The sequence below is a fragment of the Pleurodeles waltl genome, chromosome 11 (assembly GCF_031143425.1).
Source record: "Pleurodeles waltl isolate 20211129_DDA chromosome 11, aPleWal1.hap1.20221129, whole genome shotgun sequence".
Lineage (NCBI taxonomy): Eukaryota > Metazoa > Chordata > Amphibia > Caudata > Salamandridae > Pleurodeles > Pleurodeles waltl.
The window spans coordinates 708851843-708865740 of NC_090450.1; the positions used below are offsets into that span (position 1 = coordinate 708851843).

At 44.2% G+C, this 13898-nt stretch overlaps 1 protein-coding gene across 4 annotated transcripts in view; it reads left to right on the plus strand.

Moving 5' to 3' along the window:
• Positions 1 to 13898, plus strand: part of LOC138266027 (PH and SEC7 domain-containing protein 4-like) — a 257026-nt gene that overhangs the window by 199468 nt on the left and 43660 nt on the right. For all 4 annotated transcript variants that reach the window (XM_069214335.1, XM_069214338.1, XM_069214336.1 and 1 more), the window contains one exon: positions 6725 to 6870. In XM_069214335.1, coding sequence (XP_069070436.1) covers positions 6725 to 6870 — 146 coding nt within the window. The remainder of the gene's footprint in view (positions 1 to 6724; positions 6871 to 13898) is intronic.

Genomic DNA, 13898 nt, shown 5'->3' on the forward strand with positions numbered 1-13898 from the left:
ATCGCAAATGAATTCGCACTGTTTTACAGATGCCTCTATACACCGGAAACAACAGCTAGTCCGACACAGACTGCCACCTTCTTAGAAGGCCTTTCTCTCCCCTCCCTATCAGAGGAGGGATGCAGTCTCCTGGAAGGGGAAATAAGCAGGCAGGAATTAGATAGTCATCTCCGACCTCCCCTATCACAAATCACCCGGGGAGGACGGATGCCCGGCGGAATTCTACAAGTGGGTAGGGAAAGAGGCGATCGATATCCTGCATGAGGCCCTGAATGAAGCCTGTGAAACACAGACACTGGGGGCCATATTCAATAACGCCACGATAGCCATTATACCAACACCCGGTAGAGACCCTCTACTATGTGGCAGCTATCGACCCATCTCTCTCTTAAACGTAGACATCAAAATTTTAGCAAGCGTTTTGGCAAACAGACTGTGCAAAGTAATACTGTCCTTAATCCATCACACACAGGTGGGATTTGTACCAGGCCTCACCTCTAGGAACCACCTGTGCACCCTATGTCATACCCTATGGACCGCAAGGGACTCGCCGGAGACGGCATTAGCCCTGTCTCTAGACGCTGAAAAGGCGTTTGACCGCATAGAATGGCCTTACCTGTTTGCGGCTATGGAGAGATTCGGCCTGGGAGACAAATTTATCTCTATGGTACGGCTGCTTTATGACCAGCCTGCGGCCAGAGTCAACTGTGAAGGCTTCCTCTCGGAACCTTTTCCTATCCGTAGAGGTACAGGACAGGGTTGTCCCCTTTCCCCCCTTCTGTTCCTGCTAGCGATGGAGCCCTTGGCCGTAGCTATCCGATCCTCCCCCATCATATCCGGCCTACCGTTAACTGGAGGTATCTCCAAAATCTACCTGTATGCCGATGACGTCCTACTAACCCTCACGGACCTAGAACGATCCATACCAGCCTTGCTGGAGGTCATCGAGGAATTCGCAACCCTCTCTGGTTATCGCATTAACTGGGATAAGAGTGAGGCACTTCCCCTCTCGCGAGTAACTACAAAGACAGCACTTCTAGGTTATCCATTCCGCTGGACACCAAAACGCCTTAAATATTTGGGAGTACTAGTCAATCCAGGCTTGGCACACATGGTGGCGGACAATATCGAACCTCTCATTGCGCGGATGAAACTTGACTTTGCAAAATGGACCCAATTGGGCCTTTCAATGTGGGGGCGAGTGCAGGCAGTCAGGATGGTCACAGTACCCCGCTTCACCTACATCCTGGGACTCGTCCTCCTATAGGTACCCCTCTCCACACTACGAGGCATAGACGTACTCATTAGATCATTCGTGTGGGGCCCAATGCGACCACGACTATCACCTGCCAAGCTCCTAGCCCGCCGTTCACACGGGGGCATGGAGCTCCCATCGGTGGAGCATTACTCTTTAGCTTTGCAACTGTCCCAACTATCCCAAACATTGTCAAAAGCTCCAAACCAGCCTCTGTGGACCGCAGTGGAAAGACAGCTGTTATTTGCGAATGAGGGCCTCGGGGGGCCTTACCGTGACGATCTTCCATCCGTCACCTCGGTAAATCCTATTCTGAAAGCGTCCAGGGCAGCCTGGCGAAGGTCCCACAGACTAGTTGGGGGTTCATCCCCTCATTCACGCTCAGGCGCCCCTATGGTGCAACAGCGGTCTCCGGATAGGCAGTGAGGTACTCAGCTGGCTACAGTGGAGGAGGGCCGGCATCCTTACCCTTTCGCTGGTCCTAGAAAACAACGTACTCACACCCTTTCCCAGGCTGCGGGAAGAGTTTGGTCTCCAGCCAAGCTAGGAATGGAGATATCTACAACTTACACTGTATCTCCCGGGGAGGGGACGCTGTCCGACAGGGGTCCCAGACTTCCCCCATAGTGGCTTATTTGCACCAGTGGGGGCAACATAAGGGAGTAATGGCAGGCCTCTATGAGCTAATCACCCGACAACTCTACTCCCAGCCCCTGGCGGATAGGCTACGTTTGCAATGGCAAACCCGATTGCAGGTAGTCCTAGACCCAGACGACTGGGAAGACGTTCTGGAAGCCCTGGACAGAGGTACTAGGGAAGCACGCTTAAAGTTCTGTCTCTTTAAGGTCTTACACGACTGGCACTGGTCTCCAGCACAACTGCACAGGACAGGGCTCCTCCCGCATGCGAAGTGTTGGCAATGCCCAGAGACGTCCTGCGATATAAAACATATTCTGACCGACTGTCCTGCAGTTCAACCACTCTGGGACGTCGTGAGCTCCACTCTAGCCGAATCTATGCTGCCCCCGTCGCCACTCCCCCCCTCCCTCATACTCTTGCACGATACGACCTCCCTACCGGACCTCTCTAGACCATACAAAAGATTGCTGCATACTGCACTAGCTACTGCAAAAATATGCATACTCCGCCATTGGCTGTCAGAGGCCCCACCAACCCTGGAAGAATGGATCGTAGCCATGACCCGCACGGCCACGCATGAGAGAATCATCTATAACCTACAAGACCGAGCCCAAGTATTTACACAGGTGTGGGCCCCCTTCCTCACAGGGGGAAGATAGCAAACCATCCGGAAACAAACAATAACACAACACAAAACCACCCCTCCCTCTCCCCCACCTCCCTCCCCCTTCCCCCCCATGCCCCTCCTATCCTCCTCTCCCTCCTCTGTCTTTTACTCTCTCCCTTTCTCTTCTTTACTACTCTTGTCCCTCTCCTTTTCTTTTCTTCCCTACTCTGACTCCTTCTTTTTCTTTCCTCGTTACTAACCTCGCTAGAGGCTACATATTGATGCTTCCCAGCACCTTCAGGTGACCTTTTTCGTAGGTCCCTCAACATGTGCCATGAGTAAAATACATGGCACCAGCCTGAACTAGCCAAGTGGCGACAGGAGACCCACGCCATATTACTTACACCGCGCGGCCACCCTGATAATCCATAACCCTAGAGCATACAAATACATAAGCGTTATGACCCCCAAGGTTAAGATGTTGGGGTTGAGCGCCCTGCAACACCGGCGCTCTCTGACATGTTCCCATTCCAGTTATCGGCACAGCGGTAAACTTACCTTGTGCCCCTGGGAAACCAGGTGCTTTCGCCCTCAAGCCCCTGCTGCACTACTAGCTTGCCCATTTGCCTCCCTTCCTTACCCTTTTTTTTTTCCACATCCTGAGTGACCGTCGACATGATACCTTGTTTGCCCGCTTATTTATTTGTTTACTCTCTATTTCTCACCCCTATCTATATTTCTTTTAATCCCCTTTTCCCACTGCACGTCCGATTTGAACAGTATATCATGTTCTCATAGCACAAATGTCATCATCCTATTATTTTGTCCGTTTCTTCTTACTCTTTGATATACAATTGTTTATAAATGCCAGGACCTTGATCTCATTTGGTTTTGTAGTGTACTGTAGTGTTTATAATACAATAAAAAATTATATAAAAAAAAAAAACTAAAAAAAAAACGGTAGATAGACACCATTGACAAGGAACATTGAAGAATGAGCTAAAATCATGAAGAACACCAAAAAAAGGTTGGCCTTCTGAGAGATATGACTTTGTGGTCAGAGACTGTACCACCACTGAGGAAATAAAGAGAACCCCCTTTAAGTTCTACCCCAAGTGCCACCACAAGTTCATCCAAAAGAACAGCAACAAAGACTGTAATCTCTGCTTGCTGAAGTGTGTGAGATGGATGCAGACTTTCAACCTAAGACGCTCAAGGTCAGAGAAGAAGAGAGGTGGCAATACCATACAATGAGGTAGGCACAGCAGATATAACCCTTTCTCAAAGACTTTGGTCTGTTGAGTGAAGATGAAGAAAACCCTGAAGAAACCAAGGTGGCACAAGGAGAAGGGTCCGACATCAGGGAGACCGTTGTCAGCCTTGATAAAGAAAAATTACAGAAGTAGGTCTTGAGGAAAGGGAAACACTAATGATGTGCACCTGTAACATCGAAGAAGTACAGTGGTACAAAGCAGATGACTTCAGACTCAAAAAAGCCTGAAAACTCCCACAACGCCAAAAACCCTGAGGAGCGAAGCGATTGAAGGAAAAAATGCCCCACGTGTCCCACCACAAGGACACTGCTGGAGGCAAGCCTCTGACGCTGTTTCGATGCCGGAAAGCGATCAAGATCGGGGAGGGAAAAGGAGTCTAAACAGGAAGCCTGACTGAAAAGGAAAACGCTGTGGTCCCTCGATGCAATACAAACAGGAACTCGAGGGTAAAAGGAAAAAAACACTGGCTCAAAGTTGAAATGGTTGTAATCCGCCAAAAGAAAAGGGATTGTGACAAATTCCTGAAGAGATTTAGAATCCCAACTAGGCCTGTGGAAGACACAAGGGGAAAAGAGGAGCAAGTCGAACTAGAACCACTGATTACACCCGACCACAAGAAGAGGAGCTAGACCTTTTCTACAACAGAGAAGACAGTATATAAGCAGTGATCTTTCCAGGACCTTGAGACCACAGAAGGGGACTCGCAAGACCATGAATCGATTCTTCGAAAGAGGGTATTGACTCCTTTCCATCTAGGCTCTCATCTCCTGATGACATAGTAATGTACAACTTGTTCAACAAGAGAGCAGCTGACACCTACAGGTTACACCTCAAAAAGGAACAAACGAGAGTCATGTCTCCTATTGCAGACTATTGTGCCCTCACAGAAGAAGGGCCAGTATCTCCCAATACTCCCAAGTATCCTGGGCCAGTGGAAGGAAGCTTTTAGAGAGCCATCTCCCTGCAAGGCAGTTATTCCAAGACTGGAACAAATGCAAACCTTCCTCCCAGGAACCAGCGTGCAGCAGTAGCAGATTCCTTCATCATGGCCACAACCAGGAAGAGAACTCTAACTCCGACGTCTTCTCATTCTGCATTGGAAAAGGAGAGTAAAAGGGTGAAGATGGTGTGATGAAAAGCGAACACCGCCCATATTAGGATAGCAAACTAATTCACTCCTCAATCGATATGGCCATTGGCAGTGAGAGGTTATCCCTGACCTGTACAAAAAGTGGGCAAAATGGTCATTCAGGACGGGAAGCCCATAGCCAACACCAGTTTAAAATGGGCATTGGATGCAGCTGATAGAGCAAGCAGGTAGGTGTGTACAGGCACCTTCCTCGGAAGGCTCGTGGGTCTGCGGGTGTCGGGCGTCGAGCAGGATGTTCAATTGTCCCTTTTGGAAGTGCACATTCAATGGGGTATGAATTAGCTGTGAAAATCTGGCTGGGTGTTACTTGTTGAAGGTCAGGCAGTGTCAAACCTCAGCAATTAGGGTGTGTTTTGTCCCAGCGTGCTGCTTGTCATACATAGATAGTTTCAGCGTTCGTCAGGTGAAACTAGAACTTCCATAAGATCCACGTGTTCGGTTTGACGCCCCCACCTTTGAACTTAAACACAATGTAAGAGATTTATTCAAGGCTTCCCGCGAGTATGTGATCCGAGACTAGGTGCTGCAATGGGTCTGTGAATAGTTGATAATGTTATGGTGACTTAATTTATGTTTGCATTTTAACTTTCTGGGTTAGACTTTATCTATTAGAAAGTAGTCAGGTTATTGATGTAGCCCTTATGATTTTAGTCCTTCCTCCATTTGGTTGTACGAAGTTTCTCACTGCAATTCTTTTTAGAGTCTGTCTTCTACTATTTCCCTTTGTGTTGTGCTCTGTTTTTCTGTATTTCCTCTCTTTTGCCTGTGAATGGGCCTCTACACTCACTACAATTATGTGACAGTGGAGGACCAAATTATGCGGGATGGGTGACTAAATTATGCGTCATTGAAAGCAAATTAAGCGCCAGAGAATGTGTTTAGGGGAATTATGCAATAAATTCTGTGGCAAAATCTAACTAGTTCGACATTTTAACACAAGGATTAAAAAGAGGTTGCAGTGTTTGCACAGGTTTCTTAAAATCGTGTTCAAAGTGTTATTTAGCAACAATCAATAATATGACCTTGTATAGAAACACAGGAATGCAATTTTTAACATTATTTAGCTTTGTAACTCCTAGAGTGCAATTTTGTAAAACACGGTATTACACTCAAGCCTACATTTGCACATTCCTTGTAACCTAAGGCGTGCGTCACTGATTTGATGCCTCACACTTATGTTCTAATATTTGTTTACCTTTCAATTTGGCTTTATCCTGTGCCTATACAAAAGGGCTGCAGTTTTTAATCTTATTGACGTTTGTGGACCCTTACAGAAGCACCATTGGAGGCTGGTGACCCCATTGTCGGACATTGTATTATTTAAATTTCCAAACAGTGCTTTGAAGGGAATGTTCCCTGTTTGATTTAAAAAAAACAACAACATACATTTCACAAATTTCTTGCTTTGTCATTCGAAGGTTATTGCCTTTTCGTTGTCCCTGCTTCCATAACTTTTATCAGAAAAACTTTACCTCCAGGGCATACTCATGCAAAACAGTAAAATAAGAATTACCCTGTTTTATGACCCCTCCTCTCCAGTCTACATTGTAACAGGGGCGTCAAAATGGAACATTAAAAATAATTATATGGGATTGTACTAAACTCACAACACCAGTACGCAGTGAATGCTGCTCCGCTGCAAAGTGCACTCGAGCAGAATGGGCACCTTTTTCTACCCCTTGCATGTGTACCTCTTTCTTGTTCTTCTCTATGTCACTGTCTCCCGTTGAGCTGGGAAGGTGCATTAACTTTGTTTTGTGATCTCCATCTTGTTCATAATCTCAACTGTTTGTGCCCAGGAGGAGTACCGGCTGGATTACCAGTACTCAGAGGAGGTTATCAGCATCCACCACGCCCTAGCAGAGAGAGCCAGCAAGTACAACAAGCGTCCCAATGTTTTCCGCCTGCAGACTGCTGACTGGCGCATCTACCTCTTCCAGGCAGAGTGAGTACCACCTTAGAACTTCAGATGTTGCCTGGAGGCAGAAAAAGCTAAATGAGTGAGAGCCAAATAGAGGATTGCGCCACCAACAAAGTTCTGTCCTGCTTTCAGGTCCATTGATTACCAGTTGGGCTCTTTGTTTGTGTTCAGAAAGAGGGGTGCAGGTTCAATTAATGAAGAACAGACCGAAAGTCTGGGTGAGAGTTGAGCGCACTTCCACCTGGCCCATGCTCCTCTTTAAGGCCAAGTGACACTGCCTCACCTCTATCGGGTTGGTATTATATGGATGGGAAATGTGGAAGTGTAGCGAGCATGGGAGACAGAAGCACCAGTAAAGAGGGAGACAGGTAGAAAGGGAGAAAGAGGAAGCCTGGATAAGAAATGGGAAAGATCAAGAAGGAAGTGGTAGGGATCACGTGGAGAAAGAACAGCGAAAAGGGGAGTTGAGAAATATGAAATGGAGGCTAATGCTTGAACTATGAGAGAAGAGAGGAGGAAGGGTAGTGGATTGTGGGATGATAAGATAGTTGATCAGAAGCACAGGGTAAAAAATGGAGGGAGGGTGAAAGAGAGGCAGAGAATGAGACAGCTAAAAGTGAAGAAGGGGCGAGTAGGAAATGCTAAAAAGGGAGTGATGAAAGTAGTAAATAGTTCAGGACACAAGTTAAGAGTTGGAAGAGAGTGGGCAGCGGCCCTGAACTATTGTTAGACATTGCACAATTTTCCTTTATGCTCAGGCGAAGGAAGGAGGTGATAAGTCCCTTACATTGTGAAGTGAGTGGTGGCATCCCCTTGCCCTCCACCAATTGCTGTTCACTAGAGAAATCAGTGTGTGCTATCGCGTATTCTTTCCGTGTGGTCTCACACTGTGTTCTTCCACCCCTCCTGCCACAATCCCTTTATGTTTGTGGAGTGCTGAGGAGGGGGAGTCTTCAAACACAGTCACCGGATCACCATTTATCCTTCCTTCACTGTGTTAAGAACATAATAAAATGGCGGTGTCGCCGGCAGGATGAATTAGGTGCTTTTGTACTCAAGTGACCAAATACCAACTCTGGCAAAAATTATGCCAGAGCAAAATCTTCGTTAATGCTAGTGTGACCTTGCATAATTTCCAACAGTTCATGTCATGCTTGTTTTTAGCATAATTCCCGTTACTACGCGATTAGGATACTTTGGGGGTTATTACAACTTTGGAGGAGGTGGTAATCCATCCAAAAAGTGACGATAAAGTGACGGATATACCACCAGCCGTATTACGAGTTCCATAGGATATAATGGACTTGTAATACGGCTGGTGGTATATCCGTCACTTTACCGTAACTTTTGGGACGGATTAACACCTCCTCCAAAGTTGTAATAACCCCCATTGTGTAATTTTCTGTCTGTTCCGAGAAAAATCCTATCATGGGTGCTTGGTACCAACGTGAGTGAAAAGAACGCAAGCGGCTGCTGTACGCCTCCCTATATTTTTTTATTTTTTACTGCAAAATGCATCTTTATGTCCAAAAACCACGCATGGATGCAATTCACGCTAAATAAATAGGGATAAATGATGGGAATGCAGTTCACATAATTATCTGTAATTTTCCCCAAATTTCATGCAATTAAGCAAAAGTAAATTATGCAAATTTAACACACCCCTAGCATGAGTTACTCATTCTTTGATAATAATAATGAAAATATGTTCTTTGTAGAGCTTTTGTATTAATGTTTATGGCTTGTTTGTATGTTTGTAGGCAGTGTTTCTTACTCATTTGACCTTATGCTGGTTCCATAGAACTTGAAAGAGGAAAGACATGGTTGACAATTATGGGATCTAAACCAGTGACCAGGAGGCCGTATAGATCTCCTCAGTGAGGGCTTATCCACTCAGCTTTATTAAAACATGCATTTTTAAGATGTACATTTCAAGCTAAGAAAATAGTGGTGAGCATGAGAGATGTATAAACATATCCGCATCTAGGTGACGAGGCCAAGAACTTCCTTGCTGAATACATGGAATAGGAGACTGTCATAGACCCATTCCAGTTAAAAGTAAGGGTGTCAGAACACTTCCAGTGGCACTTTCGTTGACGTCATTACACATGCTATATGCTAATTAACCCTCTCACTGATTTTCTTTAGCACTTATGGCCTTGAACAGATGACTTGTTGAAATAAATAGGGAAGCTGAGGGGGTTGAGTAGCAGAAGAAAGATGGAAGAGAGAGGGAGGTAGATGGCGTCGGGAGAGAAGGCTGGAGAAAGGTGAAAGATATGAATAGAATGGGATTAAGTGAAGGGGTTGGTGAGGGTGACGGAGATCATGGGAGTCACAGCTTCCTCCAGTCATTGGCAGTGTTCATAACATTTATACCTCATGTCAGGTATGCAGTGTCCTGCAACTTTAGCCAGTCCCTTCTAGTTCACTTTGAAGTCTGTTCATAGGATATTGATTTATATTATTATTATCATAGGATATTGAAGCCAGATATGGGACAAATTTGCTTAAAGACCTGTGCAATTTTTTTTTAAAGAAACTGCAGTTTTAAATGGTTCCACTGGGTGGTGCTAAAAAGCAGACACAACATCTATATTCTTTATTCAGTTTCATAATTTTTAGGCCAAGCTTAGGCAGCGCATGCGCTGTCTCGTGACATGTTGTAATCTACTTCTGTGGGCTTTCACCACGCCCATCACTTTAATTCGTTCCTTGGCCTGCCTTTCAAAATTCCCTTGATTTCGTAGGTAAATGCTTTATGTTTGTCCTGCCTTGAGGCTGCTCTGTTATCACCTTGGATACTGACCCTGTTACATGGATTACTGCATGATGGGCCATATACCTTAGTATGGCGCACTACTTTTTTAGGGTCAAGCACACAAGTGCTGTAGCCTGCGGTCATCTCTCGGTGGGCTTTTAACCACGCCCACCGTACGCCCATCAGTTTTGTTGGTTTGTGGGCATGCCTTTTAAAATTTGCTTGATTTAATTTGTTAAAGGCATGCATACATCATGCCTTTTCTGGTGTTTAGGCCTCCTCGAGCGCACCAGCCAACTACTGAAAAGATACAAGGCTCCCTGTTTTCCGCATGGCTTCTAGGCTACTTTTTCTTTTTATTTCCTACACAGCGCAATCTCGCTGGGCATTATTTGAGCGCTTTGCATGACATCAACACTTGTACACGGAAAATTGCACTTTTGTGTTACATTTGACTGCAAGCGAACTTCTGTTTCCTTTTGTGTGTCTCCTTCATGCTTATGGTGGCCGTGGCACTTTGAATGGGCTCGCTAATGTTAAACTGTTTTACTTTTCATTTTCATTTTATGGGGCAATAAAAGTTCGGTTAGGACTTTACAACACTGTTTGCTCTAAGTCGTGCAAATGCGAGACCCATTGCATTGCAAAGGCTTTTTTCTTTTGCCTCTCTGCTTCACCTTCCTTGTCCGTATGTTGTTTCATCCTCTTCCCTGTTTTTGGGCATGCCTCTATTTCTCTGTGGTGTCTGCACCCAAAGGCTGGAAGCTGGAGAGGGGTTCTTTTTTTTTTACATTTAATATAGCGCAAACTTGATCAGAGGAGCGCTTTACATGAGTACTACTTACGTATGTGAAGTTTCATATAGTGCAAAATTGATCGAAGGAGTGCTATACATTAGTGCCACTTACAAACAAGTTTAGCTGTTGAAAAATATACAAACGGGCGCATTTTAAGTAGAAAATTCTCAACGCGGCTCTCCCAGCACAGAGGGAGAGCCAATACTACAATATTGCAGGGCATTTCTTTTACAAAATATTTTGGCCCATAACTCAGCCTGTGGTGGTCCTACGACAATGGGACCACCACCAAACTGTTGGGGGGATTCCAAATAGTAACCTCTCTCACCATTTAGTGTCTTTTTAAGTTCTCAGGGCTGGAACTTTTGTTTTACAGCTGGAGTAATTTGTGTTTTTAAGGGCCTTGTTTGCAATATTATTGCAGTAGGTCAGCTAGGCTTGAAAATGTGTAAGGCACTACCCCCTTTAGGGGCTAAATATATGGTTACACTACATTACTTACTGCCATTCTCTTTTGATGTGGTTATGCCCTTTATGTGCTGACTATATCGTTACATGACCATGTTTCTTCCAAATGCAGTTTTTATTGTGGTGCCCTCTACGGGCTGTTCTGCGCATTACAGTCAAGATACTACAATATTCGCTACACTTGGAAACTGTATGGTGGTCCTAGGACAATGGGACTGCCATCAAAATGGTCACCATGACATGCTTTTTCTATCTGTCATCTCTGGATCCCCATAGTAGGTTGGGGTGGGCCCCCAAATAATAATATAAATAAATATAATAAGTAATGGCAATAGTTTCATTTTTTTTGCTGCAAGTAGAGGAAGAAGGTACATTTAAATGCTTTAGTTATATGCAGTGCCACTGGAATTATGTAGCAGAGAGGACCAGTTAATCCGGCAAGCTTGACTAATTTATGTGCAAGAAAAGTCCAGTTATGCATTTACAACACCAATAGCTGTAACTCAAGCTAATGTGAGACCTATTGCATTGCAAATGCTTGTTTTTCTAGCAAGGGTGTAACGTTTCACATAAGAATTAAATGCTTAATGGCAACAGTGTCATTCAGAACAACACAGGTTTATTTATGTAGTTGCTTCTTAATTTAATCAAATGAAGTTCATTTATATTCATTTATTTAATGCCATAGCTTATTTATCATTAATTTGCATTACATGATGATCCAAGTTTGTGTACGTGATTAGCAAACCCAGTGCTTCAAGGGGGCAGAACAATTTGGGTGGTGGTCTCTCTACCGGGTATGGCCACAGTAGCGCCGTTCATACATAAAAGGACTGTCCATATAATATTTGACATGTCAAAAATATATGAACTAGAATCCTGTGCCTGTCCCCTCCTGGCACCAAAGCTGTCCTTGAGGTGCATATTGCAGAGCTTAGTGATGTGAGGCGAAGAATGGGAGATGCTACTAATTTATCTAACATTGAATACAAATCAGTGCTAACAAGCATCTGCAAAACCTGCAGATCTGGTGTGCTGTATGTGTTTGTGTGAAGTGCTTGGATACACTTACAGAAAATGCAGGCAGTCTCTCTTTATGCATTGGTCGCTTACACTTTTTTCCCACCTCTGTTTCTGAAGTTCCTCCATCTGCATGTCTCACACCTAATCTCCTTTCTTTCTATCACTGTCTTTTCACTTTCACCATCTGCATTCACTTCCCTTAGTCTCTTCCACTTCACAATTCTCCACACAAACAAATCTTGCTTTTTTTTTATTTGGCACTTTCCATACAACTGTGCACCGTCTTCACAAACGTTCCCATAGAACTGTAATTGCCAATGGCAAATATGTGACCATTGTTCTGTGAGCACTGCAGAGCGGCAAAGGATTTGCTGAGTCTGTAGCCTGAACACCTTTTTGACCCAGTGGCAGGCACTGTCAGAAACTTTCAATGCTTTAAGTCTCAACTTGACATCTCAAACATGCCCCATCTTGAGCATCAATCCACATCTTGAACTCAGAAACCTAGAGGCAACATGGTTCACAGTATCCTCTTTAGGAGAGTCATATGTCATATGTTCAAACAAAGCTACACAAACCCATCCAGGAAAAGAAAATACTCCTCAGAAATAAGGACACACTAACCATGCAACATAAAATACAACCTGGTAAATGTAACAAGGACAGCCTCGCAGACTTGTATTAAGGAACTTTAGTAGTGATGCTCACATTTTTGAGAAAGCAATCAATGTTTTATCTTGAATAGTTAGGGGCATCAATATAGAGCTTGGTAAGAACCAGTTTCAATTATAATTACTGCCTCTGCTGAGCAGCACTAGCAGTACTCTCCACTTAAAGAAGGGAATGAGCACACCTGTAGCGTGTCAGAATGAGTGAAGGGCTGGTTCCCGTTCCAACTTAGTTCATATCCACAAGCGGATTTTTAGCTGAATGATTTTAACAATTTCTTGGGGCCACTCAGAATCTTGTAATAACAAAAGTAAACATAGCAGTGTGTGTCCATCTTGCATAGGTACTGTAAATAGTTGTTCATTGTAATAAAGGTCCAGCATGATTTACACATTTAGAAGCACTGTGTTGGCCATGCTGAAATGGTAAGATAAAATTATTCCATAATGGTCTCCTGGTTTGGAGGAAATGGCCATGTGGAATCTGGCATACTGCAGATGAAATGAGCGGCAGGCCAGCAACCTCTTAGCATTGCCTGAAGAGTTATAATATTTATTAAGAATTATTACAATAAAAAGTGTTGAAGCAAAGAAATAAAATGAGAACATTTATAATTAAAGGACCGACCATCACGCCCTGACCCTGAAGCACACACATTTTTCAGGTGGATGTACACATGAGATCACAAAATGCTCTCACTCACAGGGCAAGAGAGCCAATGGACTGAAACTTTTTACCCCATGCTGTGTGCTGTCCTGGATGGAAGCAGAATGTGAATGACACTGACAGACCAATGGCAGTAGAGAGCTGACCCAAGGCCCTTTATATATATCTAGAATCCTTCCTTACAAAGGTAATCCGTGACATTTCATGTAACAAAATCAGCAGGCTTCAATACAGAGAAAAAACAATTCACTCTTAAATGCCTATTGACTTTAACATGTTCTTACAGAGAAATAACAATTCACTCTTAAATGCTTTTCATAATCATTATGCCAGGCTTCATGTGTTTAGCATATCCTTTTATAATAAACAGATCAGACCTATGGCACTGGGAATATTTTTTCCTAGCTAAACCAATCAGGCCTCTAGTGTTGTCATCATTGACTTGTCACCATAATCAACAGAGGCAGGCCTTCTACTGTACTGGGCATTCCTACAAGGTAACTATTAGGCATACAGTCATACAATTACATAGTATGCAAAATTAGAGTTGGCAAAGCAAATTACAGTTTCTCCGAAAAGGGCCTAACAAGGATTATCACAGTGCAAATTTTCTGTGCCCACGGTTTGTCACAGGGGGTAACCAGCACCAAAACAGTTGCCCACTACAG